At 42.2% G+C, this 19935-nt stretch overlaps 1 protein-coding gene across 1 annotated transcript in view; it reads right to left on the reverse strand.

Moving 5' to 3' along the window:
- The window catches only part of LOC128732821 (neurogenic locus Notch protein), a 164573-nt gene that overhangs the window by 35707 nt on the left and 108931 nt on the right, over positions 1 to 19935 (reverse strand). Inside the window, exon 5 of the mRNA XM_053826225.1 lies at positions 13699 to 13832. Coding sequence (XP_053682200.1) covers positions 13699 to 13832 — 134 coding nt within the window. The remainder of the gene's footprint in view (positions 1 to 13698; positions 13833 to 19935) is intronic.

The following is a 19935-nucleotide window of genomic DNA, read 5'->3' on the forward strand; positions in this document are numbered from 1 at the left end:
GGCAAAAGCAGACTACAAAAAACGACCAAAATACGTTAATGGAAAATGATGACAAAAAGACGATAGAAATATGGAAGAGAGACGACACAACAAGACGACCTTTACGAAGAGAAGACAAAAAGAAAGGATAGAAACACGGCAAAACGGTATCGAAATATGATGACGAAAAGACGACGAAGAAGCATTGAAAAGACAATGAATAAAAAGACAAAAGATGGCAATAGTGCGATGAAAAGACGCCGAAAAAAACATAGGAGCGGCAACAAAAAATGTCTCTAAAGACAATACAAAACGACGAAATGACCTTAAATAGCTGTAGAAAAGGCGATGAAGAGACGATAAAAAGACGGTAAAACAGTGTCAAAAAACAACATGACAAAAAATAATTGTAAAGTTTCAAAAATGCGACAAAAAGCGCAAAAAAGTCGACGAAAAGATGGCGAATATAACACAGAAAGAGGACGAAAAGACAGTAAAAGGACAGCTTTTTGTTATTTTGACGAAAAACAGGATGAGAAAATTGCGAAGACAGACGAAAAGAACAGCAAAAAATGACGAAATAATTCCAAAAGACGATGAAAAAGATGACATAAAAAACAAAGAAAAGACGACAGAAAGATGCCAAAACAGCAACAAAAATAACAACCAAAACATCAAAAAGCCGCCGAAAAAAATCAAAGAAAAGTGCCAAGAACGAAAGTCAAAGATGACGGAGAAACAAACGATGGAACATGAACAACATGAAAATATGATGAAGACGACGAAAAGATGCCAAAACAGTGACAACAAAAAAAAAGAAATCAAAACAAAAATTTAAAAAGCATCAAAAAATCAGGGGTTGTGTACAAGACACGACCGCATATATAGGTGACGCAGGACTGCGTAAGTCTCTTTGTAGTGATAGTAGCATGTATTCAATCATTCAAGTAACCATTCGATTCTTCATGTATACATGCTATATGCAACATATATACATGCTACATACGTTGTATGTAACATTTATCAAAGTAGTAATATTGCATACGTTCAATTCTCAAAAGATTGTGCGTTTGAAAACAATTTAACAAAATCAAGAACACAAACTATTGCTTTCCTGCTACCTTACTGAAATTAAAGATTGTTTTTATTACCCATGGTTCCCCACGTTGAAGAGAATTTACCTATTCAATCCTATTTTATCAACAGCACATATTTTCACTACACTTGTAATGAAACGGCAAGCATGCGAATTTATACAGAGTCGTACTATAACCGTACACTACAGCTGTAGCACATTTTTCCAACACAGATATCAAATTCGCCGAGGTTTAATCGTCTTGCAGTAAACAATTTGCGATCTGTTGGGACAACGAATTTGTGTCATTTGTTCTGGCACACTTCCCTAACACAGACATCAAATTGGACTAGGTTTAATCGCGTTCGTAAGAAATCTGTTGGCACGAGGGGGCTTTGTCACTCTTTCTGGCGTACTTCACAAGCAAGGACGTCAAAATAGTCTACGTTTAACCGCGGTGTTAAGAAATCTTGTTGAATTGAGGATACTTTGTCACTTGTTTTGGCTTACTTCCCAAGCACAGATATCAAATTGGTATAGGTTTAGATCATCGCAAAGAATCTTCCAACCAATCACGAAGCGAGAATTCTGGTAAAACATACATTCATTATTTTCAATTTTTCAATAGTTCAACATCAAGAATTCATACTTTTCTTCATTTGGGTCAATTCTTAGAAGATTTGCCAATCGATTGGTGTAAGAATATTGAAAGTCGATCGGAAAACCGCTGAGCTATTAGCGCTCAAAACCTTTCATTTTTCGTGACGCTCGCATTTTTCGATTTTTTGGAATGACACCCTATCTCAAAACTTGCCGTAAGACGTAGTCCTACGTCAAAACACGACAAAATATGCAAAAACGACAAAAAACGACAAATATTCGACAAAAAGCCGACAAAATGATGACGACAAGGCAGCAGCAAAAAGAGGCTTACAAAGCATCAAAAGGGCAACGAAACATGCTAAAACGACAATGAAAGAGAGATGAGAAGAAAGTTAACAGGTAACATTTTTGTTGTTTTGACAACAAACAAAATGACGAAGAATTAATAAAAAAAGTAACAAAGAGACAACAAAAAAAAAAAAAACGGCGATACGACGACACAAGACGTTGAAAAGATGACCAAAATCGAAGAAAACACGACTAAATGATACTGAAAAGACGTCAAAACAGCAAGACAAACAAGACTAGACACGACAAAGAAAACAAAAAAGACGACAAAAACGGCAAAACCCAAAAAAAAAGCGACAAAAATTGCCAAAAACAAACTTCAAAAATCGATGATAATACGTTGAAATGATATAAAAGCGAAAAAAAATTGTCAAAAACAAACTTCAAAAATCGCCGAAAATACGTTGAAATCATGAAAATGTGAAATGCTGTCGGAAGATCATGAAAAAACGACAGAAATATGGCAGTGAAATGACAAAAACATGACGTACACAAAGAGAAGACAACAAAGGGATATCAAAAAGGCGGCGAAAAGGTATTGTAAAGACAACAATAAGATGACGAAAAGACGATGACGAAAAGACGATGACGAGGCGGCGAAAAGACGACGAAAAAAGACAAAAATCGGCAAAAATAGAATGAAAAGATGCCGAAAAAACAGTAGAGCAGCAACCACAGCAACCAAAAATGCCAAAAGATGACAATACGGACGGAGGAATGACTATAAATATATATAGAAAAGGCAATGAAAATACGATAATAAGTCGGACGGTAAAATAGGGACAAACAACAATAAAAAGGATTAAAAAGGCAAAACACGTAAAAATATGAGGAAAGTGTGGCGAATATACCACAGAAAGACAACGAAAGAACAATGAAAAGACAGTAAAATGAGAGCTTTTTGTTGTCTTGACAACAAACAGAATTAAATCGCAAAAAGCCATCAACAAACCAACAAAAATAAAATAGAAAACGACAAAAAAGCATTTAAAAAGTGTCTTTTTGGCGAAAAGATATGCAAAAAAGACGACGAACATAGGGCAGAAAGAGGATAACAGAACGACGAAAAGACAGTAAACAGACATTGGGTTGAAAAGCCGCTGCGACAGTCTTGATGAGCGTCTTTTGCGATAGTTTTGGTTGGCTTGACGATGGGAAAAGGTGCCAAAAAGGAGACGACAAAATGACGGTGCCAAAATAAAGGTTCAAAAACAACAACAAAAAAGACGACAACGATAAAAATCAACGGCAAATTACAAAAATAGACGAAAAGACAACAAAAAACCAATGTTGCGAATCGAGCGAGAAGTCAACCATGCCTACTCACACGCGAAAGAGTATGAGAAACATAGAATTCAACGTTTACGCCGCACACTCAGGCGTAAAAGAAACCGGTGCTGTGTGCAGACATTCTGCTACCCACACACTCGCGCACGCACATCCTCACATCGTCTCAGTACATAGCTTATTCTCGAGTCAAAATCACTCGTGGGCGTCACCTCTGACGCCCCGGTGGTGCACTGGGATACAAATTTTGCATTACTTTTCTTTTTCTTCTTTTTCTTCTTCTTCGCTCTCGATTCTATTCATGGGTGGGAGTACGAGCCGTCGCGAGTAATCGGCATCAGCAGATCGGGTTGCAACGACGAACGGCGAGCGACGACTGTAGCTGTTAGCTGAAGACACCCTCGCAAAAACTCGTTGCACTGCATGAAGAAATAAAAGCGGGAGTTTTAAAGGGATGCTTATGCCGGCGTGTTAGTTAGAATGAGTACGCGTGTGTGAGAAAATTAGATCACGTAGCGTGGGCTTCGCAACACTGCAAAAAATGGTAAAAAGATGATAAAAAACGACGAAAAAAGCAAAAAACGGAGTCAAAAAATGGCAAACGGACGATGAAAAAGTGATGTGAAGATGACAAAACGACCATGAAAAGACGACAAAAAACGACAGAAAAATGACCAAAAGACGGCGAAAATGGGTCGAAAAAACAGCAAAAAGATAACGGAACGACGACAAGACAGCAAATAGACGACAAAAAGGCGGCGAAGAGGTGGCGAAAAGACAGCAGATGACGAAAAAGTGATGTCAAGTGGGTGAAAAGCTGATGAAAATCAACGATGAAAAGACTAAAAATAGATGCAGAAAACGCGATGAACGGACGATTAAATAACAGTAAATCGGCGACAAGCAATGCCAAAACAGACTACAAATGAGGATAAAAAGACGCAATCAAGAACAATCAAAAAGACAACAAAAGACAATAAAAATATCAACAAATAATTATAAATAGAGAAAAGGACAATGTAAAGATGCCAAAAAGGTAGATGTTAAAAACAACGAATCACCGAACTGAAACACTACACAAATGAAAATAAAAGTTAAAAGATGAAAAAACATATATGGTAGACGGGAAGTAAGCGTTCTTGATTAATTTAAGGATTCAGCCAAATTTTAAATGTAAAGTGGGATACAGAGGGATTCCGATTTTGGCAACAAAAGTATTCATTTTTGGCAACCCGAAGTATTTCGCTTCCAAAAATATGCTCACACATCAATCGATTTCCGCTACATGTTCATAATGACCTAAAATGATGACATCAGTAAGTGCATGAACAAAAATTGTAATTATAGAATGTTTCGAAAAGCAATCTTTTTATTGACGTAGGACTACGTCTTACCGTAGAGTGTCACAAACCTGCTTCCATCCGTCTGCCTTATAGCTCTCGTCATGTTTTTGAGTGTAAAATCGTTGTAATCAAAGAAAAATCATTGATTAATTATGATTTGCCAATTTTTATTAAATTTTTCCATATCGAAAAAAGGGTTTCGATTTTGGCAACATAAACGACACGCATTTGTTGCCAAATTTGAAATCTTACTGTAATTTCTTTCAAATGCAAGGTCAAGGACATCACGACATCTGCTCATATGAAGGCTCAAGAATGGCCGGTAAAGCACTATGTCTAAAAAAAAGGCCCAACGTAGGAACGTCCAAATCAACGGAACTATTTCTGAGCTATGTCATCGGTCTTGAGTTCAAATAAACGTCAACTTGACTAAGAAGTTGCCAGCATTTGCTTGAATGTCACTAAAGCTGTCTTCAGGGGTCTGTAGAGGAGAGAGCCTCTACTCTGGCCTCCCAAAAGCCGCCGAAATGAAGTGAGCATGGACCAATAGTCGAAACTGCCCAAAAAATATCGAGACGGAAAAATAATTTAACTTATGTACCAAATAAAATATAATTAACGATACTATCCCTTGGAGAAAAAAAACCAACAAAGTGTTGAAACGTCGAAAGAACCCAAAACCTTCACATCGATATTTTCTTTGAAGACTGCTTCGTCGTTCTGCCAGTTTCAGTGGTTGGAGAATTCACCGATTTGATATTTTATTTGACCATTGCCAAACTATGCCTCCATAAGCGATGGAATGAACCAAGGATCATTAAAAATAACACTGCAAATATGCAACTTATCCCAGTTTGAATGCTTTATTATCAGTGTTGATACTATTTGAAGACACTCTCTCCTTGGAATTTTCAGTCACCGGCGTTGGAGCATTCTGGTAATTACAATAATTCTGTTAGAGAAAAAACACTTTTGTACCGCCTCCCGTTTCGTCTCCAAACAATGACATCTCCAAGAAATAAAACATAAATTACTTTCCCTTGATGCGATAGCTTCATTTAAAAATTGAAATTGATGAACGAATGACATTTTTTTTTTCATATTATAACGCTCATTTATGTCCCATTAAGTCCAATAAAGACCCATCGAGTAAATCGATTACACGGGTTCGAGATTTATAATTTAGTTTAGTCGACAGCAAAATGTACTCGCATTCCTCAATTGGAAGATCGTGCTATTGGGTAATTTTACGGTCCTTACAGACGAGAAAAAGAGTCAACTTTTTAATTATTTCATTTTAAAAATAATTGAGTTTAATTCACGGATATGAATGGCCCGTGCACGTGAAATGCGATAGCCTCTCAGCGAAGAAAAGTATTCCTTCGCTGTTATTACCGCTGCCATCTTAACCATCTTTTTCAATTACAAATTTAATGTCTTTTTCTTAAACACTTTTGCGCGCGCACCAGGCTATCTATCTAATTTATGCAGGTTACCACCGTCGAAAGCAAGAGGTAGACCCCGTATCAGCAGGACTTCTCTAACGTGCCACTACGCGAGCATCTCTTGCTTACAATCGTTTTACGACATCAAATTTCACGATTTATCAAGAGCCTCTCGATGACTGATGACCATATAGAAAGCGTTTCCCTCTGGTTTCTATGGAGTTCGTGCGCGGTTGGGGCCTCACATGTTCCGGCATAAAAGTGACCAAATTCCACCATCGTTCAAATCTTATCACGATGAGTGTTGAAGTTGCTGCATTTTCCTATTTACCTTTATTGTCTCAAACCATCACAGAACCAATCTGTATCGTGATCTATCGCCATGGCCATCAGTTCAACGAAGCTTGCCGTATCCTGAAAAGTAGTCCCGCGCCAACTTGTTCACAGCAATCGATCCTGGGAACCGCAAGCTTCGCGTTAACCCATGATTATCTAATTTCACAATGATACAGAATAATACCCCGGTACGGATGCAAAACATGCGACGCGGATAATTTGCCACATCCACTATTTCGCCCCGCTGTTCGGCGTGCAAAGCAGATTGATTTTTGATCCATTATGCAGCGAAGCAGCAATAAACAATCAAGCGTTCTCCAGCGGTCCACAATAACGATTGCAACCCATTATACAAAAGCCCTCGCGGGGGTAAAAGGGGCGTGAATCATTGGGTTCTAAATGAAAAAAAAAAAAACTGGTCAACCATGGGAGGACCATGTTCCGGGTGAAAGAATCTCTGCGCTGGCTGCACGTGACGTCCACCGGGCGTTTTCCGCATCATGCAATTACGTAAGATGTGTAATCCGGGAGCGATCATGTTTTCCAAGCAACTCCTGCTGCCCATACACGACTGTCCCGAGGGAAAATTCTTCCTTTCACAATATTTTCAGTTCCGTGTAATAACCCATAACGTCGATGATGGCTTTTCCTGGCGGGATTTCTCCCAGAAATCAGTGGAACTAACCGTACATGTGAAGAAATGGCTAAGAATTCACCGATGGAAGTGCAAATTGTATCTTCTGTGTGTGATAATTTTCCACCGATCCGCTTTGGTTTCTCCTTCTTCTGTTTGACCTACGATGACGCCGATCACACGCGCTAGGACGTGATGCCGATCTTGTCTCTTGTGCATTGGACAAGAATTTTCCATACCCGCGAATGGCCTGCATCGTGCCCTGAGCGTCGTCGCGGCAATATGTTCACATACAAACAGTCCAGCACACCGGAGCGGAGTCATCGGGGCCATGTTCCGCCTGTGGTCATTTCCCATAAAAGAGACCATAATTAATAAACTACCTCTATGCCGTACGTACAAACACTGTACGTCTATTGCATTCTTTGTTTTAGTTTATTTGTGTCATGCTCGCTGCCTCGACGGCGAATGGAAAGGAAAGTGACCTGTCTTTTCCTGTGGTCGCTCGACTAGACAATTGGACAGCGAGTCTCGAGGGCGGCATCCATCAATCTGTCCTGTTCGAGATCCCCACCGAATCAACTTGGCGAAAGGGCCATTAATTATTAGTTTTATCTTCCTGCTACTTCCTGGACCCGCACCTTTCCACCTACACTACTGGCGGACATACACATATGGACAGCGAAGGAAACTAGACCAGATCGCCCTAACTAGCTGGCTAGAAGGAAGGCTTCACGCTGCTCGATTCCATTTGCAAAACGGGAACCACTCGATCCTGAGTGGTTCTGAATCCGCAAGAAATGACTCTGCGCTCGCTGGTTTGGCGACCGCCGCCGCGCCGAGATACCATGCTGGCCGGCTGGAGAGACCGTGCGCGCGCAGGGACGCAGCAGTGATCATTCATTTTTCCTGCCTCCGGGCGGGTCGGGTGCTGTTGTTGTTGCCGGTTACCATGGGATCTCTGCTGTCCGGTTCTCGAATTGGAAACGTTTCAATGGAGCTCTGAACATAATAATGCTGTACTAACGAATTATTGCGCGGCCGTGATTACCCGGGGCCATTCGGTTCGGTGGTTCGGCCGCGATTTCTCGAAACGGAACACACAGACAACTGTCTGTCTGTCTCTCTGTGTGCCCGTGTCTGTGTCGATGGTGTCCGAAAAAATAAAGATCCAATTCGGAATGGACGCTCTAACTGGAACGGACTGTGACTAGAGAGAAGGGAAGGCGAGACAGGGGGTGAAGGGTACACGAATCGGAGTGACGCAAAGGGTCGCTAATCGGCGGTAATCGAAAAGGATTGCAGCTGCGACGGGGATGTTGTTTCCTATTGTAGGAAGTTTGAGTTCGGTTTTCCGTGAAAGGTCAATACCATTGGACAGATATTGCGGGATTAGGTCAGTTTCGGAAAAATGGGTAAGAAGATGTCAACAGGTTAAAAAAAAACTTTTTCACAAAATGATTGGCAAACTTCTAACAATCAGCTCTTCTAGCAACTACGATTATAGAAGATGCGGAAATTGTACTCTACACCTGATATTTTGTTATCTTTTAAAAAAGTTTACGTTACAGTCGACGTACTAGTTCCCTCTTATCAAACATCAGCAGCCGGTCAGACACTTATGATCAAAATCTACCAATATTACTATATTACTATACTATAGTATTTTCTACATTGTGCTGTCATCAAGAGAGGGCGAACACAGCGATATTCACTGGTTTCGTTTCATTAGCCATCACCAGTCAAGTCAAGTTAAGTCTAAAGTTTTAAAAAATCCACGAGATATATTCTGATTTCATGCATACAATATTTTCTATCAAATTTTGTTTCTGGAATAATTAAACTCAACTAAAAAAACATGAGCATGAATACGAACTTACCAAAAGTAGTGTCAAAGGCTTACCACTTTTAATATATATGTTCTAAAATTCGTGATACTACAATAGTCGTGAAAGATAAATTAATGTTTTGATTGTTTAGAATGAATACGATAGCATTTTCATGTAATTTTAAAGTTATATTGTGAAAAACTTTATCTAATCCAAGGTTTTAAAGGAAAACCCTGCCCAACACGTTTCTAGGTCAAACATGCGGACGCGTCCGGAAGACAATGCTACGGAAATTTTTGTATAATTTTGAGCTTAGAGATAATATCTTTAACGAACAGAAAACAAACAACATAGCACTTAAGTGGTAGCTTTGGGATATCTTAGGGATGATTTGAACAAATTTGCCAACGATCCCTACTCTTACGCGAAAGATTATGAGAAGCATAGCATTCAACGCTTACGCCACTCAAGTAAGCGTAAGCCTTGCAGAATGCAGACATTCTGCTATCTACATACTCGCGAACGCATAGCCTTATATCGTCTTTCGGGATAGCCCACTCGCGAGTCAAATAACTCGTGCGCAACCAGCTGGCCGTGGTACACTGGGATACAGATTTTGCATTACTTTTTCTTTTCTTCTTCATCTTCGCCTTCGATTCTACTCACGGGCGGGAGTGCGGGTTTTTCATATACGCATCGATTCTAATTCAATGAATCATTGATTTAGAGGTACGCGCTATTGAAAAATTGCCACGTGTCATGCCATATTCTGTCATTGCTATATTGGAGGGTTTTATACTCAACGAACCAACACTCAAGTGCTACGATGCGGCCATGTTGCGAAACACACATCTTTTTAAAAATTGATTGGCTTTTGCACGGAATTAACGCTAGGGTCTCATCGGTTTATCTGTGATTTTAATTCATTTTCTAAATCCATGTAAACAAATCAACGATGAACACCACAGAAATGAGATTAGCTTCGCCCCTCCAACGCTCTATAACACCAACATAGTTTTTAGTAAATAGGGACAAAGAATAGATGAAACTGGGAAACTTCGATACGAGGTCAGAAATATATTGGGTAGTTCAATGGTAAATGGGATTCCAACCCACAATTTCTCGGTTGGTACCCGAGTGTTTTGGGCAATTAAACTATTACCTCACCCTGATATTGAATAGTCTCATATCTATTTAGTCTCTCCAGTCTAATCATTTTAAGTACGCATGCATACGTCTCTTCGCCGATGGCGGTTTTTGATTGCTATCAAGTTTTTCACGTTACTAGGTTTGTGAGAGTTTGTTTATCGTGGCGTGTTAACATAAATCAAACTAAATCGAAATGTAAGTGTTATTCGATCAGATTGAATCTATTTTTGTGTAATCTATTCTTGGAAACACTTTTCGCTTGCTGTAGTAGATTTTGAAAGGGAATCGCCAAAACAAAATGAAGAAGAGTAAGAAGTCACATGTCATGTCCTGTCCTAGTTCGTAAGGCTCTCGCACCAGCTGTAGAATGTTAGGTGGTCAGGCTTGTTATTTTCTCACTCTTTGTGCTTACTTAGTTACTTTTTCGGCGACAATCCGCTTATCGAATCCATGCTGAATTCAGGACCCGTCTCCACATTACTCGGTCTTGGGCTGCCACTCTCCAGTCGCCCCTAACACCCGCTGTTCTAGCATCCTCGTCAACAGCGCTCATCCAACGTGTACGGGGTCTGCCTCGAAGTCGTCGGCCTCTGTCGGGTTCTCTACTAAATATTGTTTTCGCTGGTCTCTCATCCGGCATCCTTGCTACGTGGCCAGCCCACTGTAGCCTGCCGTATTTTAGTCGCTTTACAATATCCGCATCTTTGTACACTTGGTATATTTCATGATTCACGCGCCTCCGCCACACTCCTTCGTCTAATATGCCGCCAAGAATTGATCGCAGGATTTTACGCTCGAAAACGCCAAGAGCTCGTCGGTCGCTCTCTTTCAACGTCCACGCTTCGTGGCCGTAGAGTACCACCAGAAGAATTAGCGTCCTATAGAGCGCGAGTTTTGTACGGAGTTGTAGGCTACGGGACCTCAGCTGGCTACGTAATCCGTAGAAGGCCCTGTTGGCTGCCGTTATCCGCCTTTTTACTTCACGGCTCACATCGTTGTCACATGTCACTAACGTACCAAGGTAAACAAATTCGTCGACCACTTCAAAAGTATCTCCATCTATCACCACCGCAGTTCCAACACCCGAAGGGCTACCACGCTCTCACCAGCCACCATATACTTTGTTTTGGTAGGATTTATGGTAAGCCCTATCCTCGCAGCTTCCTCCTTAAGATGCGTGTACGCTTCTTCCACAGCTCTACGGTTAACACCGATGATATCGATGTCGTCCGCGAACCCTAGGAGCATATGAGATTTCGTGATGATGGTACCGCTTCTCTGTACGCCGGCCCTTCGAATAGCATCTTCCAATGCAATGTTGAACAGCAAGTTCGATAGTCCGTCACCTTGCTTCAAACCAGCTAACGTCACAGACGAGTCCGAAGTCTCACCCGCTATCCTGACGCTTGATTTTGAACCATCAAGGGTAGCACGTATCAGCCTAATCAGTTTTGTTGGAAAACCATGTTCAAGCATAATCTGCCACAGCTCGTTTCGTTTAACTGAATCGTACGCCGCTGCGATGAGTCTGCAAGTAGAATTTCCGGAATTTATCGAGGATCTGTCGCAAGGTGAACATTTGGTCCGTCGTGGAGCGTCCCTCTCGAAAACCGCACTGGTATTCGCCAACAAAGGTTTCCTGTAACGGCTTCAGTCTGAGAAACAGGATGCGGGAGAGAATTTTGTATGCAGAATTGAGGAGAGTAATACCTCGATAATTGCTGCATTCGAGTCGATGGCCCTTTTTGTAAATTTGGCATTTGAGACCTTTGTGCACAAAGTGCAATAACGCTTTATCACAATGAGCAGAACTACTGCAACAGTTGTGAAATCCATCCGCACAAAGAGAAAAGTATCAAAATTCAAAGAGAAGCACTTTTCTCGTACTCGCAAGTGTTTCACGTTGTGCTCTTCAAATGGAAACTTTCAAGTTTGTTTTTGGCAGCTAGTGCAGATTGTAGTAAGAGAAAAAGAGAAACAAACAGATTCATGTCAAAAAACAGTGGCACGACGGCAATCGAATTTTGCCATGTCCATCAATCGCTAGTATAAAATGCGCCGATGTATTCAAAGTGTTAATATTTTGTTGCTGTGTCTTCAATGAGCAAGTTGCGACATCTATGCTAAGAGAGAACAAAGGTAAAACAAAACGGAGAAGAGGGCACCGTATTGAAAATTGAGCAAAGTGCAAATGTTTCGACTCTTTTTTTTTGCTCTGAGGAGGAATCATTGCTGTAGGTGGCACATGTCTTAGTTTCAGCTTTGTACAAAGCGTGCAGGGAGCGAGCTGCGATTCTTACCTGTAAAATACGGCATCCTGTTAGGCTCAGGGATAAGGCTTTTATATATCTTATATAACGTTTGACCAAAGAATTGTGAGTTATGGACCCTATTCTGTAATTCTGTTCTCGACTCAGTCGCTGTCAAGTGTCGAGATCGGAGAAAACGGGCTGCATAGCGGCTCGATGAACAACTAGCAAGCAAGCAAGCTCAGGTGTCACTTTCTGACAGTTGAGTCATTAGCTTTTTAGCGGTCGAGTAACTCGACAAAATCATGTCGCGTGTGATTTACAAAATAGCAAAAGTGACGCGACGAAGTAACATTCAACGTGATTTATGGAATAGGGTCCTATTTCGAGGTTAGAGAGAATCTTTTTTTTTGTTAGTTTTATAGTCACTTTAACAGCTTGGGTCATTCGTGACTTCTGCGGGGTGGGGATTTGAGCCCGGGTCCTCGGCGTGAGAGGCGTGAATGCTAACCACTACGCCGGGACTGAGCCTAGAGAGAATCTATTTAATGAATAGAAAAACGATAACAAAGGACCTAAGTGGTAGCCTCGCAGAACCTACCATGTGATTTAACTAAATGCAACTATCGAACTTATTGCTGATGGTTTTAAAGATTAAATTATTGTTTGAATACAGATAAAAGCCTGTAATCTCACGTAAATGTGCTGTGGGGAAAAGCCGTTTTGGCTAAGAAACATTTTTTTTTTAGTAAAAATAACTGCTTACTTTTTTGTAATGAAATAATTACTCTACGACGCCAGGCCAAAGCGATGAGTTTTTAGAAAAAAAAGCAATGACCAAAAAGTTTGAGTTTGAGTAAAAAAGCAGTTTTCAATATAAAACTGACTGTAAAGCCGAAAATCCACAATACAACATACCTCAGTGGATGTTAACATTGCAATATGTTCAGTATGTTCAGTAACTCCACTTGTGCACTTCAACCTGAATTGAATGCTGGTTTCGAAAACCAATTTGCTAAAGACTAAATAAACTTACAACAAAATTTACTGAAATTGCCAACATCCTCAATCATGTTTTTCCTGTTCAAAGCACTATTAGTTTGTAACAAACCGCAAAGGAAAGTTTAGTGTAACAAAGTTTGCTATTTTAAACACATTTTGCTACATTTCTTTATTACCTTGCTCTGGCCGGGATTGCATACGACACAGAAAAAGGCTGTAAAAAAGACGACAGGTCCCTCCCCCCGCGCCGGTGGATGACATATTTGCCGGCAATCGAGAATTGTCACAGACTGTCCAGAGGTTCCCCTTCGGGGAGTACGAATCCTGTTTTCAGGGTGCGGGTTCGCTTAGCTTTTACGGTGGGTTTTACTGGGTAATTGCTTCGGAAGAAATTTCTTATTACAGTGCGCACAACTTACCTGGCGGGCATTTACATTCGTAGTTGAACTTGGTTGATTGCTTGCAGGTGCCCCCGTTTTGACAGGGCGACGGCGAACAGGGAATGTAGTGTGATTCGCAGTTTTTTCCGGTATATCCGGGTTCGCACATGCATCTGGAAAATAGAGAAATAAAAACAACAAACGCATTAAACAGATGAAATTAGAATGTGATAAAATGTCTTAATATGGGGCGGTCAATCGTCAATGGGACAGAGTGAAGGGACATTTTCGAAACGACCACGCACGCATCTATGTCTTGCCGGCCGGCCGGGGGACAATAATCAGATCATTTGTAGCGACGACGACGACGACGACGACGACGACGGGATGGTGTTTCCGTGCTGCACGAGCTGTCACTAAGCGAGGTGTCGAACAAATGACTTTCCACAGATTTTATCGCCCGAATGCACCGGGCGGCTCGGCCAGGCTGGCCGGCCAGCGGATGTCACCATTCAGCGAGTAAGCAAGCAAGCCAGCAAGCAGGCAAGGCTTTGAAATGTCACTCTCGGGTCGAAATGAACCACCATCACGGTTCGGTAGTGGCGAAGCGGAGGGACATTTGCATATGGATTTGGAATTCAGCAGCGATTGGAGAAAAAAAATCGTTTCTAATCGGTTCCAATTGACGATCGCTAATGATGGTTGATCGCGATCGTTATATTTTTTGGGTGCTGCAGCAGCAGCATCGCTAGGGTCTTTGGCTTGCCAGAAGCACTGCTTATTATGTTACTGGGTCAAAACAAATTAGCTTTGGGTTTGAAGATCGCGCACAGGTACAACGGGATATGTTGCTGGAACATCCCCCTACAGACACTTGGGATGCGGCGTAGTGAGTAAATGCACGACGTTCTCTAATCGTTCGGCCGCTAACGACATCATTAGCGTAGTTTGGTGAACATAATTTACATTCCTAAGTAGCTATTTTTTCTTCCACACATATATGGTATGGACCGACCGACAGACAGACAGACACACGTTGCTGCATCGAACGACCTGAACCGCCGCGCAGCGCCGCCGCCGGTTTGGGTGATCGATTTCTGGGGTATCATCATCCGTCCGTCCATTCGTCCGTGTGCGAGAGGTACGACTAAGCGACCAAGCGACCGACGACGGTGGTGCGATCGATGCATGAGATGAAGAAAGATGGTGGCAAAGATTGTGTGCGCTGCGAGATTAAGTTGTGGCGCAGGATTGCGATCGTCGAGAATAGCGGTAGAGGACAACAGCAACAGCACAAAAAAAAAGAATCGCCCGCTCATCATCATGGCTGGTGGTGAGGTCGGGCTTGATCGTGGTAATGACTGTTAAGCGTAGCAATAATTTGTTAACAGTTATAAATTTTATTTTTAATGCCTAATATGCATTAGGAGACGAAGAAGTTTTGATAACTTTTTTCTCTATCGTTCTAATAGTGACACTTTTAACGGTAATTAGAGAGAAAGACGTAAAAAATATATAATTACTCAATTATTTATGTTTTGCTTTGAACTTGGACAAGACAAAAAAGAAGACAAAATAAAAACGGAAAGGATTACTAAATAGATAAACTTTTCTTTCTCACTTTTACGGTTATGCTATTTTTGGCTTTGATCTGCTGATGACGAACTTTGGTCTCGAACAAAGCAGCAAAAAGGAAGCGGTTTTGATAGGTTATAGGTTTTTCGGCTCACGGAAAGCAGTGAAACCAAAACTTCGACAGGCTTCGACTCGGAGGAATCTGTGATGAACATGCCAAGATTCATCTGATGAAGTTCCTACCTTAAACTGCCGTTTCGCCTGGCAGGAGATTTCCAGCAAAATGATTAATTTTATGACCCCCTTCTTAGGATGGCTTACAATTTATTTATTCGACGAATTTTGATGTATGATAGTCGCGTAGTGGGATTAGCTTGGGGGGGGGGGCAGGAGCTTGGAGACTCGATCTACTTTTTACGCTGAGATCGGAGTGCTCTGGGGAGCGCACACAAATCAGAGCGTGCTTCGGGGTGGCGGGCGAGTAAACTTATCCACCCAAGATAATCATCATAAAAGCGACCGTCCAGCCTCTTACTGTCGCAGTTATGGCACCCGGTCAACCGGTTTGACCACTTGTTCACGACTCGCTTGCTGCTAGCTGCCAGTAAATTAGTCTTGAAAAATAATAATTATCAGCTATGAATATCATTTCATATGCAAAATCCTGGTTATCTCTGTTGAGCCGCACATTCCCCGTGTCGCGCAGAGATTGTCCGGTGGTTCTGAACGGGAAGAAAATGTTGAAGCACTTTGTTATCGCCCACAGTTAGCCGCCAAAGGCCCTGACAACGACATCTTGCACAGTTGACAAGATGACCATTTCTCGCTTCCTACCCGTTTCGTGCAGCTTGATAATGATAACACTAATTTTCTAAACCATCTCATGGAGCGTGACTGCCTCCAGACATCGGCAATATACCCGCAAACAACTAGATTAATGATGCTTTCTCCGCTCCCCTGCTGCCACCCACCGGTACGGTGGGCACATGGTTCGTCAGGACAAACCGGAGTGACACGACGAATGATAAATCATCATCTACCGATCGGTTGACGGTTGACTACCGCGCAGCTGCAGATTCACCGCAGATTTTATCGCTTTTCGCACACACAGTTTGTGTCGCGGGGTGCAAATTTGTTGCACCGATTTGTTCGTACATAAATTCTCCGATCAGCGTTTGCCTATTTGGGTCTCATTGACGGATGATCATCGCCGTGCCCGGAAAGGCAACCGCGATCGATCGTAGATCGTACATACCTAGCCATGCCAAGCCAAGCTAGCCGGTTCAGCCGGCAAAGTCGAGTGTCCCGTTTGTCCTTAAATTCTCAAATCAATCAAGCGGAGCCTATTTTAGCCCCTTTTACGTACCACATCACACCGTCGTAGGTAGTAGATGCAGTGACACTGATAAAGGCAAAGATACTGCACAACGATGTTGTCGTATGTTGCAGTGCGAGCTAATTGCAGAAGCTGTGCTTGGTCATTCCACCAAACATGGCAGCCGGAATCAACCGAAATCAAACCGGATATGAACTTTTAGACGATTAATAAAGTGTGGAAAAACTAATTTCTCCTGGTTGGGTTTCAATAAACCGCCGGGAATGATGACAATAAATCCTCGCCGTTATTCGCCCGCCATGATTTACCCTTAAGCTGATATTTTCACTTCTTTTCCGTGCGATCTAGATAATCCCTCTACAATAAAGGCACTCTTTTGCGCGCGCTCTCTCTCTTTCTCGCTGCCTTTTACTTCACCAGTTAGAGAAAAGGTGAATAACTGGTACCCAAGTTTGTTTTATTGCACTGAGCACTATATTTCTATTAAAATATTTTTATTACCCAGTCCAGAGGTTCTCAGTCGGAAACGTGTTCATCAAGCAAGTGCGCCTATTGGGAATAACTAGTGTATGTGTGCATGATGTGCCTGTGTGCGAGCGAGCGCGCGCTTACTGGATGAGTGTAATAAATCATATCTGGCCGCTAGTGAGCCGCGAGAATTTGCCTTCCAAACATTCGCGAACAGTAGAGCTGAGACGTGTTGAACTTTAACGAGTTCACGTTCGGGGATCCGTACTGCCTGCCTGGCCGCCCGCCCGCCTACCTGCTGGCTGCGGAGGACGAAAAAGAAAGCTCGCTGAACTTTGAATAGGTTTAAAACGAGGTGATGCAACCGATAACAGATGCGTTTGCAACAAGCAGCGCAGCCAGAATGTCATCGTGATCATTTGCATGGAATTGAAAAATTGATTGTGTGAAGTGGAACGCTTTCGCTCTTTTCCACTCTTTTTCCACCAACCAAAAACAAAACGAAAAACGAAACGATGGGAACGTTCGCTTACAGTTCAATTGCAGCGTGCAAAATATTGATTGACCACGCACGATTGAAATCGAATCGCTGACGGAGATGTCAGCCGGACAGCAGCAGCAGCAGCAAGACATGAACTCCAACCAAGTCCAGCTTCTGCACTGACGCAGAGCACGCATAGGTCCAGTTTCGTCCCGTCCCGTCCCATCCCGGCAACGGGAACGGGAAGAGAAAAACGAAAACTTGTCAACTAATTCAGGTGACATCGCATCGCTGCGCTACCGAGATAGGAAAATGTTATCACGTTTGCCCCGGGTCGTTCTGCGGAATCTGCGAGCATCAGCGAGCCGGTTCGATGCCGGACTGCTCGGAGTGCGAAGAAAAAGGAAAGCGACCAGTTTCCTTCTAGGGGTGAAAACGCGACGAGCATTCCGAACGGAGACCTCGCGATGATGCCGGCCGCCGCCGGAGGGAGGACGACGACGGCGAATGGCTGACTGGCTGGCTGGCTGTCAACCATTCGCACAAAAAATAAGCTTTTTATCATTAGTACCTACACACTGCCATATTTGAGCAGAAATTTACTGCAAAACCCTTGCGGGATCATGACTAACTTTGTTAGAGAGATCATGGTATCTGCGAAAGTGGAAAATAGTTGTTATTTTTTGCTGGAATGAAGTATTTGAAGAATGAATTTGAAATTAGTAATTGCATCTATCTAAAAAAGAAATGTGATGTTAGCATCCAGCTCAATTTTGTTGCCTAACTAACAACTGTTGAGCGGAATTTGGGCCAAATTATAACGTTAATATTTTTTTCATAAAATATTTTCTAACAGGACTTCATTATGATACTTTTCCAAAGGGACATCAACCCTAATTGAAATCAATAAACTAACGCAATCAGGGATGCCACATATAATTCTGTGTTTGTTGTTGGAAAAATCTGACCATCGGTACAGGGAAGAAAAATATCTGCGCAAAAATCTGTCCAATGCAAAACAATGAGAGTGAAAGAGAATCATTTTGCTGACTATTTCCGTCTCTTTCACTCTCATTGTAAAAGCTCAAAAAACTGTTTAATCTGTGTAATTGGTGAAAATCCGTATTCTATGCATACAGATTCTGTACTGGTGATTTCAAATATCTGTTAAACACCGAATAATCTGTGCATGTGGCAACCCTTAACGAAATATTGCGCATTAGGTATTGCGACTACTTTTCAACTACTTTTCAACCAATCTAGCTCTAGAGCCAGGAAGTGCGGAGACTACTTATAATTTGTCCTTGGACAAGAGGCTTCATTCGCACCTCGAGCAAGTATCATTTTTATAACCAGCCCCGACTAAAGGCTTCATGGTCGGTAAACCAGAGTTTAGCACAGAGTGAGGGTGTGTATGTGTGTATGTATGTATGTGTTCCTTACTAGTTTTGCATTACCAATCTCGTTCCTAGAAACAGGAAGCGGAACAAGCTATGATTTGCCTTTGAACAAGATGATTCATTCGCACCTCAAGCAAGTACTACTCTTATAGCCTGAGGGTCCTGAGAATAATCGCATGCTAAAGTTACTTAACATCGAATGGCCTGATTCTACTAAGATTCAAACCCACGATCTCTCGCTTGTCAAGGCAGACTCGGTAACCTTGCGGCTACAGGGCCCCCGAAATTGGATATAATTCACAAGTCTCCGCTTTCTTATAAATGCGCACTTGATGTAATCATCGCTCCGTCACAATACTATAAGAACAGGACCGCCAATTTAACATAAATTCATTTGGCATAATGTTGTTTGACATAACACCGTTTGGTAGAAAAACATTGGCGCAATCATAAAACGACCACCATCATAATGACCATTCGGCACTACTTCTGTCAGTCGCAAACCGGGTTGGCTCTTGCTGTATCAAGAATTCCTCTCAACTGCACTCGGTCCAGCTGGGCTACTCGTCGCCAATATATTGCGCGTCTCGACACACGGAAGTAAGCTTCAACCTGGTCGAGCAATCTAGCACGTTTGGTTCCTCTATTCCTGGTGTCGGTAGGGTTCTTGAAGAGAACAGATTTCACTGCACGGTCGTTCGGCATCCTTGCGACGTGGCCGGCCCACCAAAGTCTCCCAACTTTCGCCAGGTGTACGATGGGTATCTCTCCAAGTAGTGCGTGCAACTCGTGGTTCATACGCCGCCAAAAATAGTCGTTTTTGGCGTTTCTAGTAATGATGTAAGGACCATCTGTGAAGGCTAGATGTTGGCCACTCTTGCTGAAGATCGTTCCTGTCGTTACGATGCCGGATCACACTTTCAATAGAGATACTGAATAACATACAGGACAGCTCATTCCCTTGCCGCAATCCTCTGGGTGAATCGAAAGGAGTCGAGAATGTCTCCGAAACAGGC

This window comes from Sabethes cyaneus, chromosome 1, assembly GCF_943734655.1.
Source record: "Sabethes cyaneus chromosome 1, idSabCyanKW18_F2, whole genome shotgun sequence".
Taxonomy (NCBI): Eukaryota; Metazoa; Arthropoda; class Insecta; order Diptera; family Culicidae; genus Sabethes; species Sabethes cyaneus.